This window comes from Cyclopterus lumpus, chromosome 20 (assembly GCF_009769545.1).
Source record: "Cyclopterus lumpus isolate fCycLum1 chromosome 20, fCycLum1.pri, whole genome shotgun sequence".
NCBI lineage: Eukaryota > Metazoa > Chordata > Actinopteri > Perciformes > Cyclopteridae > Cyclopterus > Cyclopterus lumpus.
This window is the reverse complement of record NC_046985.1, coordinates 4468156-4488769: the sequence shown is the minus strand read 5'-3', so window position 1 is coordinate 4488769 and position 20614 is coordinate 4468156. Positions and strand designations below refer to the sequence as shown.

Below are 20614 nucleotides of genomic sequence, written 5' to 3'. Positions count from 1 at the left end.
CATACGCCTCCTCCTTCTCCCATACACCTCCTCCTCCTCTCATATGCCTCCTCCTCGTCCCATACGCCTCCTCCTTCTCCCATACGCCTCCTCCTCCTCCTCCCAGATGCCTCCTCCTCCTCCCATACGCCTCCTCCTCCTCCCAGACACCTCCTCCTCATCCCATACGCCTCCTCCTCCTCCCAGATGCCTCCTCCTCCTCCCATACGCCTCCTCCTCCTCCCAGATGCCTCCTCCTCCTCCCATATGCCTCCTCCTCCTCCCATACGCCTCCTCCTCCTCCCATACGCCTCCTCCTCCTCCCAGACGCCTCCTCCTCCTCCCAGACGCCTCCTCCTCCTCCCATACGCCTCCTCCCATACGCCTCCTCCTTCTCCCAGATGCCTCCTCCTCCTCCCAGACGCCTCCTCCCATACGCCTCCTCCCATACGTCTCCTCCCAGACGCCTCCTCCCATACGTCTCCTCCCATACGCCTCCTCCCAGACACCTCCTCCCAGACGCCTCCTCCCATACGCCTCCTCCCATACGCCTCCTCCCAGATGCCTCCTCCCATACGTCTCCTCCCAGACACCTCCTCCCAGACGCCTCCTCCCATACGCCTCCTCCCAGACGCCTCCTCCCATACGCCTCCTCCCAGACACCTCCTCCCAGACGCCTCCTCCCAGACACCTCCTCCCAGACGCCTCCTCCCATACGCCTCCTCCCATATGCCTCCTCCCATACGTCTCCTCCCAGACGCCTCCTCCCATACGTCTCCTCCCATACGCCTCTTCCCATACGTCTCCTCCCAGACGCCTCCTCCCAGACGCCTCCTCCCATACGTCTCCTCCCAGACGCCTCCTCCCATACGTCTCCTCGTAGACGCCTCCTCCCAGACGTCTCCTCGTAGACGCCTCCTCCCAGACGCCTCCTCCCAGACGCCTCCTCCCAGACGCCTCCTCCTGAAGGAGCTCATAAAGCAGGAGGCGGCGAAGGGGGTAGTAATTCATCAGAGACACAAGACGTGGCATTTAAACATGTTCTTGGCGCCGTAGAACCAAACAAAAGGTCACACAGATTTATCACCGCATTGTTTTCACTTTTATGCCGAGAAAACTTCAAAGAACTGTGTTTGAACGGGACGTTGCAAAATTATTTTTATTCTTTTTTTTAACAAATTCGACCGCGGTTTCTAACGACAGATCTTGGGATATTGGAGGAATTTGACAGCAATTATAGATAATTACAATCAGTGGCAACACACCATGTGATTCTCACCAGACACAATGAAGTACCAGGTGCTCAATCGAGTTGTTGTTTCATAGTGAACGATGGACGTTTAGACATTTTGATACAAAACACTAAACAAATCAAAACCCCTTCAAAAAAGGTTTAGTCGGAGGATTATTGATTGATAACCACATTGCCTAAATCTAAAATGATCATCTTAATAAATCGATGGGGCTTTAGTGCATTAAACTGGGAACAACATGCATTACGCGAAGAAAAAACTAATGGCAGTGTAATGCTAGTAGAAATATTATTTTAAAATATGAAAGGAGAGCTCCTCGATATATAAAAACGTGGGTTTTATATCCGTAGCGTCGATCATCGTTTCTATTAGTCGTAATAACAATAGCAATCATCTGCTAAGAGCTGGAAACTAGTCACGTGATCTCGCACGTTGAAAACAAGCTTACAGTAAGCCGAATCATCTCGCTTGTATGATAATTAAAAAAAAGGTTATTTTGTTATCTTTTGGTATTTGGGTGTTTTGGGTTAAAAAGAACTACTCACTTAAGTACGTAAGTTCCTTAACACGGACCTTTGGACACAAAGGTCTCCTGGGTGAAAGTCCCGTGTTTTTACCTACGGATCCACCCCGTCCTCCTCCCTCTGGCTCTTCAAACTCACGATTACGTGGATTACAAACAGATTGATTGCAACGGTTTTATTCACATTACAGCGCACAACTTTTTTTTTTTTTTCCGTGGGCGTATAACTACAAACTACTGAATGAGAACAGCCTGCTTTGTTTCACATTAAAATACAAAACGAGTGCATTTAAACGACCGTAACTGTTCGGGCAGGTCAAAGTTGCGAAACAGTTACGGCCTGTGAACAAAAAGGTTGCGCGATAATCTGATTCTTTATTATTTTTGTGCGTGTACTCATTGGACTTTGTTCTGGTGAAGTTGTCCAGGTCTCAGCAAATGCAATGTCATCGTTCCCCACTGGAGGAGCGGCCAAATAAAACACGAGTTATGACAAACCGGCGTTATCCTTTATGAGCGGCCGCTTCCATCGGCTGTTTTCTCTCCGATTAAAGGTCAGTTTGGGTGTTGGAGACGGGACGTGGTACCGTACTCATGAACAAAGCTCCATTCCTACTTTCTACATTGTACACATGAGACATTCAGCACACGTTCAATGTTCATGCTGCTCTCATATAATCTTCATCCAACCCAGAATGAGCTTTTTTTTGGAAATATGAAAGCAGGGAAAAGGAGTGCCTCTGGTATTTAAAGGAGTGCTATATATTCGTCAAGACATTAACTGCTTCAGTTGACAAACCGTTAGGGTCCGACTCCTCTCGACACCTGGCCGTGCATGCTGTTTATATAATTCACCGTCACAAAAGGGCCGAAGGAGAAGCCACTCGCTTCACTTCCGACTGATACAAGACAATGCTAGTTAGTTAGGCACATACAGTACATCTCCGCAGACTTGGAAGCATTTTAATCTGCCGAGAACTACAATTAAATAGATCTAAACAAACAAAACATGTCCGTGTGTGTGTGTGTGTGTGTGTGTAGTATCATGCCATGACGTTAGAAATAAGTGGACAAAACGCTCAAGGAGAACAGAGCGTGTCCGCAGTTGCTAATTGATGGAGTTGACTAAAGTGCTATAGACGGATTCCCTCACTGAGTCCTTCCCTCTGTGCCGAGAGTTAGACACAAACTTCCCTCGTTCTTTGGCTTTCATTTTTGCTGTCTTGTACTTCTTTCCCCCTACAAATCCAATCGTCAGGTCGTATTATATCATTAAGTGATGATGTCGATGCACAAAACGTATGAATTGTCGAACACGACAAATAAAAGATTTTTTTCGACATTGCTCATGAAGTGAAAAAGGCTGAATCAAAAGTTGCATAATTAGTCTAAAGATTTATCCTCAGGACTTTCCTTTAATAATCTGGAATGCTCGTCATGATTTTGTTTTGGGTTCTTTTTTTTTTTGTGTGTGTGTACATTTTACTTATTTTCAAAATAGGTAAAACAGGAACAAAACCTCGGAAAGGAAGGCAACTTGTGGAACTTGATCAACTTTTCTTCCAAGTCGCCGTACTATTAGTAAAAGGTAATATTTAACGATTTCAAAGTGGAAAAAAAGGTATACATCAATAGCTATAATTTCAGTGGTCCATTAAGGTCGAGTGTCATGCCTTCTTGGTCGATGTGCTATCCTCAAAGTCCCAGGGACAAACATCTGCCTTCTTAGCAACACCTGCAGCTCCGCCTTTAGGACTCGGATTGCTTAGTTGCACCACAGAACTACTTTTGTCTGTACCTTTTTTATCCAACGTATCCTCAAAATCCCACGGACAGACGTCAGTCGGCTTTGCTTTGGCTGCTCCAACATTTGCGCTTTTCCTTTTTTCTACCACCGGCACTTCCTGAAGACTCTCTGCATCCCACGGGCATACCGCCGCCATCTTTTGTTGGCTCACGTGCTTCTCTGAAGATTTGCTCTTGTCCTTGGCTTTTGTTCTACATTTCTCCTCATCTGCGTCTTTTGATTTCTCTTTCTCAACTGTTCTCGGGGAAGAGGTATCCTTCTTTTTTGATGGGGATTCCTTGGTTTGGGACGCCAGAGAGGGACTCGGTGTCCTCTCTGAACTTGGAGACACGGCAGCACCGTCGTAGTCCCAGGGGCACACGTCAGCTTTTGAAGATGGCGGCTGGAGTGAGCCTCCTGTTTTGGACGGTTCTGAAAGTAGACTTTTGCCTTTCCCATCCACAGGAGAGGAGCCTTTTCTTTGTGTTGTCACATCTGGTGAACGGGCCACCTCGGTTGTCTTTTGGGGCTCTCCGAAGTCCCACGGACAAACCTCTACTTGATGGGTTTTGGAGCTCTCGGTTGTAGAATGAGGTTGCTGGGTCTTAGCGGGTTTGCTAGCCTGACTGTATGTGTGTTGCTTTGAGCCTTCCTCTTGGTCGCCTTGACTTTCAGCTCCATCTTCCCACGGACATACCTCCGCTCGGACAGCGGTCGTCCTCTGACTTTCCTTTGAAAGCCTGCCGCTCGACGGAGACTGATCGGAAACTTTCTGCTTCTGAGATTTGCCTCCCTTGGTGCTGTTACCTCCGTGAACCGTCGTGCTTTCCTTTGGCGCGATGGATACATGCTTTTGGACCTTGTTTTCGGACGGAGTGGGTAGATCCTCCACTTCCCAGGGACACACTTCGGAGAGATCGTAGAGGTCTTTTCCCTTGACTGGATCAGAGCAGATCGAAGGCTGGCTGCTGCTCACCGGCTGTTTCATGATCCTGCCCAGTGCCGCGGTCTGCTTGCACTCAGCCGACTGGCTCATGATCATCTTGGGTTGGCACTCGTTGTCCGGCTCTGCGTTGACCCTTGTCTCTTTGCTCTTTGGCTGACTCTTCTTATTGCTGTCCTCTGTGCTCTGGGTCTTTCCTGTCAAGCCCAAAGTCTTCTCTTTGGCACTGGCGATGACACTGAGGGACTTCTGCAGCATGGAGGCTCGAGGGTGAATTGGTTTCTTGTCTGCGCTGAGGTTATGGGCGCTGGCTGACTTGCACACCAAAGGAACTGATTCCGTGGACTCGCTGGGGACACTCATATTCTCACTGGACTGCTTCTTGACCAGCTTCTTGCCCATGAGCGTATCCAGGAGGGAGCCTTCCGCTGGCGTCGCCTCCATCTTGTCCGTCGCTGAGCTGTTGGAGTCTTCATTCTGGTCACGGACGTGGTCGTAGCTGCTGTGGGACTTCTTGAGGGAGAAGACCTTGTTTTTGAGCGTCTCCTCCTTCGCCGGCTTTGATTGGTGAGTCGGATCGAAGGGGTTCTTCTTCAACATGCAGATGCTGTTGCGGTTGCTCCCGTGTTCGCCAGCCTCCTTGTCTTCGCGGCTGCATTGCCGGTGCACCGACTCTGGGATCTCAGTTATGCGCCTCATCAGCGAGCGACCCAACCCTTTCTTGGAGCTCCGCTTCTTCTGGAGGTGAGGGTTGTTTGCCAGCATCTTCTTTCTTTTGTAAATCTCCAGCTGGGAGTAGAGTTTCTTCAGTTCCTCCTACGTATTCATGAGAGAATCAAGGGGAAAGACACAAGCAAAAAAAAAAAGGATTCATGGTCGGATTAGAATAAATAATTACATTCATACAGCTTAAAAAAAGGAATTTCTGATCAAAACACTTACAGAAAAAAGCAGACATTCTACTGCACAGAGAACATGCAGTACAGATTCATGACACGCTACTACAAACGGTTGTTAAATGATGTACGACGGAATGTCGCATGCGTGCTAGAAAAAAAAAGACAGGACAGTCTCGGACAGCATTAAATAAGGAGTGCGTTTTAGGTCTGAAACAGCCTTGAAGCTCAGGTCTTTAAATGATCGTTTTTCTGTCACTATGCACATCTGACACAATGAATAACTTCTGGAAAATAGGCTTGCCCAAATCTTTTGGTAGAGAGACTTCTTCGGCTCTAACAGACAAACGGAAATCTCTGCTCACGTTGGTACGTTTTTCCCAGAGACTGTCGCAAGACCTTACGCCACAGCCATTAATAGGACTGAGATGGCCCATTTCCTCTGGTGTCTGCAATAAAAAACTGCCATGGCTCAGTATTTTTGGAGGATTCAAAAGATGTCACCAGGTTATGCAATGGAGAGCGAAAGGTTAAAGGGAACGCCGCTCACCCGAATGTCCTCAGGATCCAGACTGTGTTCGCTCCACGCTGATGTGATGCTGCTGTTGAGATATGACCCAGAGCGACCCATGTCCATCTCGTCCTCGTAGGCCTCAGAGGCGATATCGTCTCTCATGTGGGTGCCAGCAAACATGAACTGGTGAAGAGGCATACAAAAGGTATTTCCTAAAGCAGCTGTGCACTGTACCTTTAAAACGAACGCCACTTAAACGGGATTAAATAGTGTATTTGTTAGGGACTGTACGTGTGTACATATGTTTCTGGACAGAAATAGAGTTCTATGGGACAGATAAATTAAACATAGCAGGTTTCGGATATACAGACATTACTTACGGGTATCAATTAGTTGTGTGTTTTTTGGTCTTTTTCATTGGATGTGTGGACAATAAGCTAAATATATAATATTGAAAGTTTTAGGCTTTGTTGAGAAAGAAAAGCCAGACTTTTGTAGCCGTTTGTTGTGGTTGTTTACCTTGGGGATGAGCAGCAGACCCAGTGTTACGGTGACAGTTAAGTGGGTGTGGGTGAAGAACAGCAGCAGCATCCAGTCCGGGTGGAGCTCTGGAGCGAGAGTGAACCTGTCGGGACGTAAAAAGGAAAGATACACCGGACGTGAGGAACAATGTATTGCAGGAATACAAGAGCGGGGATATCCAGTGATAACCTCATGTCAAAGGAGGCAACACAATGCTGATTGAGGCTACGGCTCACCAATGAAAGTATTGCAATATTTACATATTTTCAGTAATACAACCTGGGCGCCTGGGGTGACATCCCTGCAAAAATAAACAGTGTGCACCTGATTCTGAAAACATGCATCAAGAGCAAGACTCCTCTGCAGGTTTTGAAGTACACCTTGTTTGTATACATTTTTTCTGCAGTCGCTGTACCTGTTTGTAGAGAGCTAAAAGGAATAAGAAGGATTAATAATAATATAATAATATATCTCTTTCACTGGTTAAAATGACAAACGTTGCCCTGCTTTAGGTCACATCGGCTTTCACAACTTAACGTAAATTAAATGTGTAACTCTGCAACACCAACATCAGCGGGTGTTTTTGTGTTCCCGAGAACTCCAACAGAGTGATACGTCTTCCATCTAGAGGATCGCGTGGCGCCAATTTCACCTAAGTTAAACTTTCATTGCTATATCAATAATAAAAAAAAAATAAGGCGTTAAGGGTTTTCTGTAAAAATGTTGTGCCCCATACTGAGCCAGCGCTTTCAGTGCATTTGACACTTTAATAAAACATAATAAAACACAATTCAGATAGCTTTACTATAGGTCATGCTACAGCTGGCGTAATAATAATAATACAAATAATGCAGTCGTTTATCAAGCCGTTCAACCTCACCGTGTTCATTAACAGTTCAGTATCTGTGCTCACATCTTTTTTCCCCCAGTTCCACAGCTTTGTCAATAAACACATCGTGAACATCTTTATGAGGAGCGGATTGTCCAATTTCCAAAACGTATACGTACAGAAAATGCAGTGAGGTATGACTAAATTATGCTGTGATATTCACAGACGTTGCTCCGTCTGCAGTACACCTCTTAGATACCGATGGAGCCGGGAGAGAGACCAGCAGACTTAATGGGTTTTCAGCCAAAGTGGATTTATACACCATCTGTCTGGGCGTCAATTCCAGTGGCTCATATAATGTTCCACTTGGGTGATCCTTTTCGCCGGCAAGGACACAATATTTTCCCCATTCTTTCAATTGGATTCAAAATAAAAGGAGAGTGACCTTGATCTAGTCACAAGTTCGGCCTATTTATACATCATACGAGGATACGCTGGGCGGTGGGAAATGAGAAAATGACTGGCGGAAACAATAGCCGTGCTGCAGCCTTTTGTTTGAAATGAACTATCAGGCTTCCAGCAGAGTGAGACCTCATGCGCACTAAAGATATGAAGGTTTGACCTGTCAAATGCTAATTCAACCACCAGAGAGCCCCCATCGAAGCAAATGTCATCTAGCGGGCTCATTACGCCGTTGAAGTCGGCAAATGGCTAATTAACGAACAGTTATGCGGTAATAGCTTAAGAGATATGAGCGAAGGCGAAGCTCCATCGCACGAAAAGCTTTGAGGTCTTTTTTCATTCCCGCCCGGCGAGGGGTTTCTGTACAGATGAGGATTTAATAACCTCGGCATGCTGTCTCCTCTCAGCTCACGCCTCCCCCTCCCGTCTGTAACGCTCTCCCCTTTTCCTTTTCACCTGGACCCGGCTAGAACCCCGATGACTATCGCGGTTTTAACTGGCCACAGTGGGATCAAACAGCGGGTCCTGTGAGTAATACAAATGGACGGCGGGAGGCCTCTAACGAGCGAAGGCGTACGCCGTGGTCTCCGGTGGCGGCCGGTAGAAATAACTAGCCCCGCCAGGCAACTTTCCAATTTATTAGGGGGAGTCTCGTTTTTGGCCATTTTTTTCTGCAGAGAAAAGCCTCACAACAAGGCTGAGATGGAAAAAAAAAAAAGGGTCGGCACGGTAATCACAACGAGCCAGACGTTCAAATACCATCAAAAATGGTAATAACTTCTCAGTTTATACGTCGATGACGTTTGTACGTTTTTTTGTGGTTAGTGGATGTTAATTTATAACTGAAATATGGCTGCCGATAATTCAAGCTATTTATGTCGTCGTGAAAAAAACAAAACCCATAAATCATTCTGACACGGTTCATTAGTAAATAATGTGATGGAGCTGAGCTCTCAATTAGAGGGACTCCAGCTAGGAATGGTTGTGTCAGCTGAAACGCCTCATTTATAAAGTGCACGCTGCAGCTGTTTGACATGTACACGGGAGGGAGAGGGAAGATTTCAGGAGAATGAAAAAAATTAAAATTAAATCACCATCTCCCAGATGAACAGAGAGGTTGTGATGGAAATGACAGAAACGTCAGAGACAGCGGAGGGCAATCAAAGACTGTGATAATAAATATGGAGTAAATATGGAACACGACTGTGACAGCATCTGTATGATAAAGAAGATGCTTTTGGTAGTAATTATGTTTGTTTTATCTTCCTTGGAGCCCCAGATGGACTGATAGAGACAGAAATGTATATGTATTACTTTTTCTTTTCAATTCACATAAATTACACACACTTTTATCAACTAGTAGTATCTGGGTACGCAGATGACTTAGTGCTTTTTATTTGCTGAGGTATTGATAAAACTACGGAAGCCCTGAGAGACCAGTGAGAAAAAAAGAAATACATTTCAAGTATAATCTATATTGTATCCTTCTTTTATGTAAGAAGGTTTTATCAGGACAAGTTTACAAATTATTTACTCTTTTTTTAATTTAATTTACACGACTTGCTAACACACAAAATATGTACTTTGTATCTGGCGTCCATGAAGTAATTAAAACTCCTATTTAGACAAACGGGGTAGCGGTGAACTTCAGTCTGTTGTGGTCAAAATGTGTATTACAACAACAATTTTTTTTTTTTTTAAAAAGAAAAAATATTAACCTGGCAAATAAAAACCTGATGAATCTGTTTTTTATAAACCCGAGAGCGAAAAACAATTCAGACTTAAAAAAGAAAAGAAAACAAACATTCTCACCTCCCGACCTCTCAGGGCTTCCACCGATATCTACGGTGTCCCCGTAATCCACATAAAGCCGACTCTAAGCGATCCGGACGAGTTCTCACCTGATGACGTAGAATATCGCCGTCAGCACGAGTTCGTTGTGAACGGCGATGGCCATGTAGCGCGGCTCGTGGAACGCCGACGGCACCGTCCTCACGGCGTAGCACAGGTACACGGCCCACAGCAGGAAGAGGAACTCAGCTGCGAGGCGAGAGGAAAGAGGCGGTGAACACAGTGGACATTTATACGAAGTGCACAGGCTTTTCAGGGCCCCCACCCCGAAAAAAAAGAAAAGAAAAGGTTGAACGGGGGTAAACACAGGCATCAGGTAGGAGAACGGCCTGTTGTTTAACACAAGCTAACACACTCACTTGTAACAGTATTCTCTGGGCATTAAATTAAATGAATCCCTGTGCACCTGCATGGCAACCCCATGTAACGACGTCACCTAGGCAGCAATAAACATGCTCCCCCCCCACCCCCCCCCCCCCCCCCCCCCCACCCCGCCCATAAAAATCTGCTGCCATTTATGTATTTATTTATTTACATTTAGTGTGTCCTTTGCTTGAACTGTAGTGAGTGTATTCACGTGTATTCCTCACAACAGGAACAACTGGGAGCATTCGATGCAATTGAAGGGGTATTTGTCAAGGTTGTGTGTGTGTGTGTGTGTGTGTGTGTGTGTGTGTGTGCGTGTGTGTGAAGGTCAAAATATCTGAAATGAATGAAAGCAAAAGAACGGACTGTACGATAATCTAAGTTTTAATTTCTTAGTTTGGTCGTACAGAATAGATCAAAGCTTCATTTATGACGTTGACATTGAAATTCTAAACGTTTGAATAAATGTTACTTTAAATAAAATGTGTTATGTCTATTGAAACAAAATAGAATAAGGCAAGCAGATCATTTACTGCAGCTTGATAGTTTATTTAATACCATCAGCCTCTGGACCTTTTAGTAACAACATAATAATAAAAAATATATATGTTATTCACCAGTAGCTTGTTAGTGTTAGTGTGAAACTTTAGAAATCGTACTAATTAGAATGAAAGACACCTGAGGAGGATGACCACCAGTCTTTTTAATGGTTGAATGCCTTAAATAGTTAGGGAATAACTGACATAATGACTAAAAAAGCTTGGGGGGGGGGGGGGTGCAAGAATACGAGAGAGATGTAATTAAATGTAATATAATGTTTTAGATTAAATGACCGTATCATTGCAACGCTGCAGTTTTGCTGTGCATACTTAATAAAGAGCGCTAAATAATAAATCATTACTGGTTTTGAAACAAGTTTGAGCGAAAGAAATGCCAAAAGCATCACAATAACAGTGTTCGCAGGTGTGGATTTTATTGCGTTTTCGGCGTTTGTGTAATTTACGATCTGCATGTTTCCCCTGCACCTATTTTTACCTCCTAACAAACAGAGTGAAAACGTGCCTTCGGCGTGAAGGCTCCGCCGGGGGTCCAGCTGTTTCCCCCCCGTTTAGGCCTGAGTCAGCAGACGTGAAGCAGACTCGCCGCTTTCCGCCGAAGCATCTTTGATTTCTCATCTGTTTTCATCAGCTGCCGGGTGCCCTCTCCTCCTCCTCCTCCTCCTCCTCCTCCTCCTCCTCCTCCTCGCACAAGAAAATATCCCCCAAATAAAAGGTGTCGCACCCGGTGGAGGGGATTAACGAGGCCCAGCTTCTCTTTTCCTGTCTCTCTCTGTTTGAACTCCAAATGCTTCCACGCCAAACAAATTCTTGATTTTTATGCCGCGCGTACCTCAAATAACCCGCTCGGGGGGGGGGAAGGGCACGGCTTACCGACAGCCATCATGTAGTCCCAGCGGTCCAGCAGGCACATGCTGAACTGCAGCCCGTCGGGCGTGTAGCCCACGTCGATGAGAGCCAACTTCCTGTCCGGGTTCTGGCAGACGGCAGATGTCCAAGCCACCAGGAACCAGCAGACGATGAGCAGGATGATGCCCAGCAGACGCAGCACTCGCCAGCTGGTCATGTAGGGGATCCTCTGGGCCGTGCGGGACAGGAACACCTTCAGCACCCTGCGGGAATCAAGCACACGAATAAGGGGGAACGTTCACCCTTCAGCTGAACTATCCTGAGGCCGACTCCTCTTATTGAGTTGCAATATTTCCCAGAATTCCCTTCAGCGACCCACGAATGCGTCGATGTACTCTATTTCACTATGTAATCGATATTATCTTGTTTTTATTTTATAATAAAATTCCCCAATACTGATTCAAGTGCCACGACTCATCTCTAAAGGACCAATTCCCTTATCAGGGCTTTTTCCTGACATTTTAAAAATGTGTAATCCTCACTGTGGGAAGCTAATTAGAATCATTGTGGCGATGCTCGACTGGGCTGGACCGTAATCTTTCTACTCAAGGACGCATTATTTCTCCCTCAGCTTCGATGTGAAACACAGAAGAGATCTCCAGCTCTGAGACGCATCGTCGTTCAGCATGAGTCATTCAGTTGTTCATCTCTCTCACACACACACACACACACACACACACACACACACACACACACACGACCGCGAGCAGCTTTTAAATCCACAGACGAGCAGGAATTAAACTGCGCTCTCAGAGAGCGCGACCAGCCGTCGCTATTCTTAGACCGTGCCCTTCACGCACATTGATGAAGTGTCCACTGCTAACGAGCCCCCCCCCCCCCCCCCCCCCCCCCCCCCCCCCCCCCCGATCAAAAAAATTGATTTGTGCAATATGTTAACTTGCACCTCTGAGGGTTTAGCCACATCCTCTTAATCAGCATCTCCATTGGGCCTTTTGGACCGGTTCACCTGACAGAAAGGCCCTCGGATGCACTGTTCTAAGAGCATTACTTTAAATACAGCAGACCCCCCCTCCCCCCCCCTCACCCACTGTATCCTCCAGCTGTCCTTTTCGCTCCCTCTGATCTCCCACATTTGTCTCCTCAGTTTGTCTCTTGCCAGCCATCATTCAATACTACGCCCCATGTTTCCTTAATTACTTTTACTTGGCGTTTCCAATACCCCCCCCCCCCCCCCCCCCCCCACCCCCCACCCCCACCCCCCTGCCCCTAACAATGTACGCCGGTGATGAATCAGCAGAGGAACATGCTGCCCTCCACACGTCATGAGGTTCTTTTTTACAAGCAGTTGCACTTTAAAGGAGGTCACTTCCTGATTTCCCCGTGGATGGATGATGGCGTGTGCGGGTGCGTGTGCGTTACCTGTAGAGCTTAAGAGTCAGTGTCCCGTAGACGGTGGCGAAACCCAGCAGGCGAACCCATCGCAGGAGGACGCAGCGGAAAACGCTGGGCTGGAAGTAGAGGATCCCGACCTGCGAGAGGGCGAGGAAAGAAATAAGTAAGGGGGCCATTTTAAATACGAGCGCGCTGTGCGGAGATGATGATAACGGAGCGTCTGTCGCCGGGGAAATTAAGTTGCTGCCTGATTGTGTGGAGTAATCTTATTTAAATGTTTGAAACACGTGAGTGAGCTCATATAGTTTAGTTCATTAACTCACAGTAGTCTGCTCCCTCGCTTGTTTTAAAAGTTGTTCCATACGGACACCGTCAACTTTTCTTTTTCTCAACATATGTACACAACATTTTCTTTATGCATAATACATATTTTTATTTGAAAACAAAAAATGTTGTAATGGTCATGTGTCATTTGCACACACCCCATGCAGCTGTATCTGCAGTATGAAGTCATTCATCAAAAAATTGTTTTTAGACATTTATTTACATGCATCTACCATTTTTATTCTCATATTTCACTGCTTTTGTGAACCAGAGACCTTTTGGTAAACCAATTTCAACAGTTCGTCCACATGAGCAAAGAGATGAGGGCCAAACTATCTCTTTACACTGAGAGCTGAGATTGTTCTGCAATTTTTGATGTAAAACACCAAATGTGAATTTAAGAAATTGTGTAAAATCGAAAAAAAATGACCCCAGAGGGTTAAATGTCTGTTTGAAACACACAAGTGAGCCCCCCCCCCCCTTGCTGTCTGTCTCCTAAACGGTCTCAAACAGCTGCGACGTCCTTTCAAGTCGCGCGAGTAAACAAGTGCAATCATTGCGTAATGCAGCAATTAAGCGCGTTGCTGTTGTGCGCGTGCGGCGAGTCGGAATGAAAGAGATTTTCTACACTACAGCGTGAATTTGACTCGCGCCGCTTCTGCTTTTACAACATTTACCGTATGCCGATACTACTAACAACCATCTCAAGAAATCCACCCCTGAAATCCACCCCCGATGCAGAGAAAGTTCCTGCAGTGCAGCGTCGTTTCGTAACCGTCCTCGCCGTCATTCACAACAACAACAACAACAACAAATTCATCTGAGCCCGCCGGCGTCACACGAAGCTCGCCCCTCGAGACATCCGCCCATGGCTGCTCCGGAGACCTAGAAACACTCTGAAATGATGCCCATTCCAAGCTGACGCACACACACACACACACACACACACACACACACAAACAAAAAAGGGCATGTGGATACTTATGCTCACTAGGTTTTAGTCAGCGGAGGGACGTGGAGGACCCCACAGGAGGAAGGGTGGCCCGCCTCCTCCTCATCCTCATCTGGCCGAACACACACACACACACACACACACACACACACACACACACACACACACACACTCTCCTGGCTCCAGTTGTTCATCTGGGAGTCAGGATGGGAAAAGCTTCGAAAACGATACGCGTTTCACCAACAACTCGTGAGGTCAAAGAAAAACATCTAAATAATAACGCCGTAGCCGCTCCATCGGTGCACGTTGTTATTTATTCGTTTTCTTTTTAATAGGAGGAAGAGGCAACTTGCTGACGCACGTTTTAGCTCCGCGGAGACGGAAGAGGGCACCGGAAGATGAGCGGGGAAGGCCCCCCGAGGGGAAAGCTCGCGGCTCCTTCTCCTCTTTTTTTTTTTTTTAAGGTAAACTGGAAAAATAACATCCGGATCTCCTTCACGTGCCACTTAAAAAAGGCTGTTTGTGAAGAGATAGAGAGAGAGAGGGGGTCGTTAGCACATTTAGCTTCTCTGCTAACAGTGTTTTTCTCGTCTTTACACGTCTTATAATAAAGCTTTATGGTTTCCAAACATAAGCAATCAGATGTCTCTTTTATTTCCCAGTTCAATTAAAAGTTAAAAACAAGTCCAGTGAGTCTCGTACTCACGGGACCAGTCACCTGCTACGCACACATAACGATGACGTGGTGCCGCCTCCCAAAAAACATTTTGGTTTCCATGCAGCTTAATAACCGCCCACTGATGATTCTGATGAGCTTTTTCATTTTGCCCATGAAGGGTCAAAAGGTCATTTTACTGTCACTGACGCACACACACATTATTTTTTCGTGCACTTTCCATCAGTCGAGTTTCCAGGAAGAGATCGTCTGCCAACCTCTCGAAGGGTTTCTCTCAATGCCGGTGTGCATAAAGAGAGAGAGATCGGTTTCTGACCCCCCCACCCCCGCATCCTCCCTTATCTTTTCAAACCTTCCATTATTAATCAATGCTGAGTGCTGGGAATCTAAGATTCAGCGCTGTGGGAAAAGGGAAAGGATCTGGTGTTATGTGTACGTTTCTATCTTCTACCTATACGCATCTAATGGACATCGATATCGATGGAGGCAATTATCAAAACGCTTACTCCTCCCCCTCTCGGTCTGGACTCGGATGCAGCTTCTGGAAAACGCTGAGTGAGCGTTGCCAACATCGAGCAGCCGCCTCAGCAGCTTTTAATAAGGGTTTATTCTTCTACGTTCAAACAATATGAGGTGTGACAGTAACTGGTTTTTGGGGGGGAATTCAGGGTTTGATTTAGGTGCCGTTTCATATTTATTCTCATTATTATCTCCCCGAGATCTCTTTCATTGCAGGTGTTTCGGTATATTTTGTCCAAATAAAATAAAGTTTAACGATCTTAAAGTTAAAAAAACCCAAAACAACGTATGGTTAGTAAGCGCCTTCATCATTTGAAGTGTTAATTGTATTAAAAGTATTTCTTTTTAAATTCAAACGGCACATATTTCATAAGTGGTACTGACGCCACACATAAAACAAAAGCGTGTTCTCGGGCCGGTGAACACGTCCCAGTTGGATGCCCTGTACCATCAGGTTCACGGACTGGTCTCCAGGTTCCCCCAGTACCCTGACAACACAGGGTCTGCCAACCGGATCTTTGGAGACTCCCAAAACAGAACCGCATGAGCTCGAGCAGATGGAAAAAGGCGCGCGAGTGGTGGAAGTGCACTATTTGAAGGACCAATGTCACCTCATTCCCTCCTTTTGATGAAACGTGTGTCAACTGCGCTGTTGTTGTTGTTGTTGTTGCTCTTGTTTGTTTTTTTGTAAAGTTTACTTGAACCTCAAAACGGGGCCGTCTGGTTTTTCTCACATCAAAATAAACATTACGCAACCTTTTGTTCCTCTCTCCGGTGTCTTCCAGTCAGGTGGAGTCACATTCCTCAACGCCAAGAGTCGACAATTTGATATCCAACTTCCTGGACAATCAGGTTTTCGTCTCCATCGCCTGGATAAGAAGGCAAGTGTCGAGGCTGAGCGGAGCACTCGGCTGTTCTTCAGAAGGCGATCATCGCAAGGTGAGAAATAACCACCTGGAACCATGCTAACGTTGTCATTTCGTTCTAATTATTTTTTTAAAAATTAAAAAATTGATATAATGCTCAATTTAATTTAACCCGGATCAACACTCATTCATTAAATATATATTTTTAACTGCATTGCAACTTTTATTCTATTTCTTTGCTTTTTGACCGTTTTTTAAATCTTGTTTTTGATGCTTTTAATGATTTCATCACTTTGAAATGCGCCCGACAAATAAAGTTGCCTCACTTTTAGTATTTGAAACTTTGCCCTCAATATTCTGTCTACATGCCACATTTTTCACATTTCTGCATGTTCAAGAAACGTGTTGCTGATGTCGTGCAACACGAGGAAATTATTCAACTTAAATTTGAATGCGAAACATTGTGATTATTTCATTTGAAGTTAATAAAAAAAAAAAAAAAAGCTTAACTTTGAATTTCAAACGACTGGAAGTAGTTCACCTGAAGTTATGCTCTTATTTTGTAGTATTTGGTGCATGCGTGCAAACCACATGTACTTTAAAGAACATGTGATCCCCTGATTCTCCCTATAGCGCCCCCTTCAGGACGGATTACAACAACTGTTTGTTGTCGGTTAAATTGATTAACTGTCAATAACGTGATCATATTTATGGGAGTGACTTTAAAGCCACATTTGGCCCGCTTTAAGCCACAGCGTTTATGCCACATGTATTTTGCACGACGTGATTCCAGATGAAACATCTTTAAAATATTTTTTTTATTGACATGTCCGCCTGGGCAGGTGGTCACGCTGCTGATATGGATATCGACGCCTTTGCCGACGTCGCGGGTGAAATCGACGGACTTCTAAAGTCCATACCGACAGGCCGCCAGTGCAAGGTCGTGCTCACGAACGACACTTCCAACTACAGCCTCTGCAACCCCAGGTAAGCGCTACTATGGGATGTAAGTATGCTCTTTTTTTATTTTTTTCCGCTCTCGCACCGTTGACATGCCTCTTCCACGTGTAGACAGTACCTCCACGTAGGGCGCTGCGAAGAGCCCCTGCCCCCCCGCATCCAACCCACCGCCTCCGGAGAGGCCTTGTTCACCAAGAAGCGCGGCAGAGCGCAAGGATCCGTCGGGGTCTTCACCTACGACCTTCTCAACGTGTCCACCAAGAACTCGGCTCAGAAGATCGCCGTGATGTTCCGGGTCCCCTTCGACCAAAATGTGAAGTCAAACAAGTACGCGGTGGGAATCTTTGACGTCGGCAAAGAGTGCAATCGCGATCTTTACAAAGTGATGTCAAAAAAAAAACGCCGCCGGCGCGTTCGCCGCCGGCAAAGCGAAAGGCCCCGGCCTGTCCCACGCGAGTGGAACCGTCACCGTATCGGCGTCGATGGCGAAAGGCCCCACGCCCGTCATGAAGGTGAACGTGTACGAATGATAAGGCAATAAATCTTATATTACCGTGTCTAAGTTGATCATAAAGAGCAATAGCTAACTTACTAACACCAAAGTATATATATATATATATATATATATATATATATATATATATATATATATATATATATATATATATATGTATAAACACAATATCAGAGGTATTTGTGTGCATGCATGTAAACAAAGTCTGGATATGGCAGGAAAATATCAATTGTCAACATTTTATTAGATAATTCCTTTAAATGTTCCAAGTATTTAATCCACACAGAAGTATACCAAACAGGGCTTTACCATGCATATAGAATAATATGGTTATATATGTTATTTAAGATATGAAATTACCCATTTACCCATATCGCCCAGCTCTAGCGACCAGATACATAACTTGTGAAATTGTTATTTCCTTCTATAAGTCTGACTTCTTTTGGTCTAGATTTGAGGTTTGATGTTGTTTCAATAGTCCAATGTTCATACGCTTCGGATAGACAGATTCTCTCTGTGTTCATGCATATATGATCATATATCACTCAAAATGCGTTCAGATGAATGTGGTTTTGTTTTTATATTATAAACACCCCCCCGCTATTTTCTAAATAAAGCCTTCTTGTAACTACGTTGTACCATCTTTGCCGCACCTTCTCTCACGCAACCTTTGTTCCTGACAATCGAGTGTGACGACTCACTCGGCGACACGACGGTGAAATATTTTCCCTTTGCCAAAAAACACAACCGGAGCCGCTGCATTCTGCCGTGCCGTGCAAAAAACCAAAACACGACCAGAGCTTTTAATAAAGTCAAACCTTTCAGCCGCCTCACATCTCTTCCAGATACCAACATTATTATTAAAAGGTGTGAGTGTTCACAGTGAAGACAATTTGCTGTCCAAATTTCCTGGAGAAGCAGGTTTTGATGAAGTTTAATCCGCCTCAAGAGAGCCAAAGCTCCAAAAGAAATGGACGTCGAGGTAGTTGGTGGAACTTTAGCCAAAATAGTTCGTCCTCAAGAACGTGCTTCGCGACCACGCCTGTCCGGAGCGGTTTTTTTGAACTCACACACGGTGGCGAGAAAAGAAAATGTAGTAAACCGCTCGAAAATTTGACATAAAATACTGGCCTGCTCGTTATCGAAGTAAGGGAGCGTTGTGATCGAGCGTTGTGATCGATCCGGGTCAACTTTGCAAGTTTACCAAGACGTCTTACAGGAAGGCGTCAGTCCGTGAGCTACGGCTCACCAGAGGTTGGGTTGCGCAACAGGACAATGACCTTAAAATACACCCAAATGCCTAAGAGCGGACGCCAATCCACGGTTTGCAGGTTTGATTTGCAGCTTCTGGAGTCCGATTGACGTCATGGGAGCAAAAGAGTATAATTCATAAGCTCTGTGAATATTGTAGAGTTGTAATCGGTTATTTTCATTTGCACACGTACATAAAGGGAGTCTCGTGTTTTTAAATTAATAACTTAACGTAAGTTATGATAATTAATAGGGAATATTAATAAAGACTATTTTGGAGGAATGTATTATAAAAGCATCAGTGTTTTATTATTGTAACTGTATGTATTGATAACCGTATGATGAGTAACAATGAATGGTAGTTCATTGATTAGAAATGTGAGATAGAATTGGAAGCGGGGTGGGAACCCGTGACGCTACTTTATTCTGAAGGCAAGATAAGAGGTTTTATTCTGAAGGGGAACTTCTCCGTCTTGACCTGAAGTGAATCATGGAGAAGCAGCAGAGTCAGTAGAGTGTTTTCACGGACGCATACGTGCAAATCAGAGTTATTTTTGCAACTACACGAGTCAAATATCGCTCAAATATTGAAGACAAATCAAGACTTCGACACAGACTCGTACCATATGCAGTGTAAAGACCTCCCAGTGACGTTCATGTATTGTTATCTATCTGTGAGGATACTTAACAATGATATCGCCGGTTGGATTTAGTGCGACGGGACTCACGGGACTCATTCAATCAACACTCGGCCACTTAATTTGCAGTTATTTTTCATTCCTAATCATCTCTCATTTCAGCACCTACCAGCTGGCTCCACACACACACACACACACACACACACACAGATCCAGCGTAGAGAGTGTCCCTGTTGGTTCCGACGGTGAGATATTCAGCAAATGTAGCGTGTTGGCATAAAAGTGGGTGGATTCGTAATGCTAGTTAACAAAAGAGCATCAGAAAGAAGTCATTAACTTGTAACGTGTAGACAATACAAATGCGCGTGCGCGTGTGTGTGCGTGCGTGTATGTGTGTGTGTGTGTGTGTGCGCGAGGGGTCGATGCAAAGGGGGGAAGCTTCGGGGATTGATCGCCTTTAGCGTGAAGGTCGGCGTCTCACAGCGAATCGATCACAGAGGCCGTCGGACCTCTTCCTCGACGCCGTGAAATGAGTTCCCCACTCGGCAGAGAGCTTTGCAGACATCGGCGATCAACAGATGAAATCGCTCACTCCGTAAGTGGGTTTTACTTTTCCCGAAGCGTTCATATTAATTTGTTAATTAATATGGTCGGGAGAGTGAAGACGGCCCCGACGGTGCAACCCGAATGGCTTTAACGCCTCTGAATTGTACTTCTGTTAAGGCTCAGGAGAAGTTTTCAAATTACGGGTTTAAACGCTGAATTATTATTATTATTATTATTATTATTATTATTATTATTATTATTATTATTATATTTGGCAGCTTCACAAAAATTGGCTCGAAGAGCAACCTCGCACTCGCGGAGCACTTACTAAAATGAAAAAAGCCTTGAACCTCAAAACGGGGCCGTCTGGTTTTTCTCACATCAAAATAAACATTACGCAACCTTTTGTTCCTCTCTCCGGTGTCTTCCAGTCAGGTGGAGTCACATTCCTCAACGCCAAGAGTCGACAATTTGATATCCAACTTCCTGGACAATCAGGTTTTCGTCTCCATCGCCTGGATAAGAAGGCAAGTGTCGAGGCTGAGCGGAGCACTCGGCTGTTCTTCAGAAGGCGATCATCGCAAGGTGAGAAATAACCACCTGGAACCATGCTAACGTTGTCATT

At 45.2% G+C, this 20614-nt stretch overlaps 1 protein-coding gene across 1 annotated transcript in view; it reads right to left on the bottom strand.

Annotated features, from left to right (window-relative positions):
* Window positions 1-919: 919 nt before the first annotated feature.
* Window positions 920-20614, bottom strand: part of gpr158a (G protein-coupled receptor 158a) — a 56498-nt gene continuing 36803 nt past the window's right edge. Inside the window, exons 6-12 of the mRNA XM_034560660.1 lie at window positions 12771-12880; window positions 11355-11593; window positions 9609-9747; window positions 6414-6519; window positions 5931-6077; window positions 5746-5829; window positions 920-5300 (exon numbers count right to left, since the gene is read on the bottom strand). Of these exons, the coding sequence (XP_034416551.1) occupies window positions 3423-5300; window positions 5746-5829; window positions 5931-6077; window positions 6414-6519; window positions 9609-9747; window positions 11355-11593; window positions 12771-12880 (2703 nt within the window). The 3' untranslated portion in view covers window positions 920-3422. The remainder of the gene's footprint in view (window positions 5301-5745; window positions 5830-5930; window positions 6078-6413; window positions 6520-9608; window positions 9748-11354; window positions 11594-12770; window positions 12881-20614) is intronic.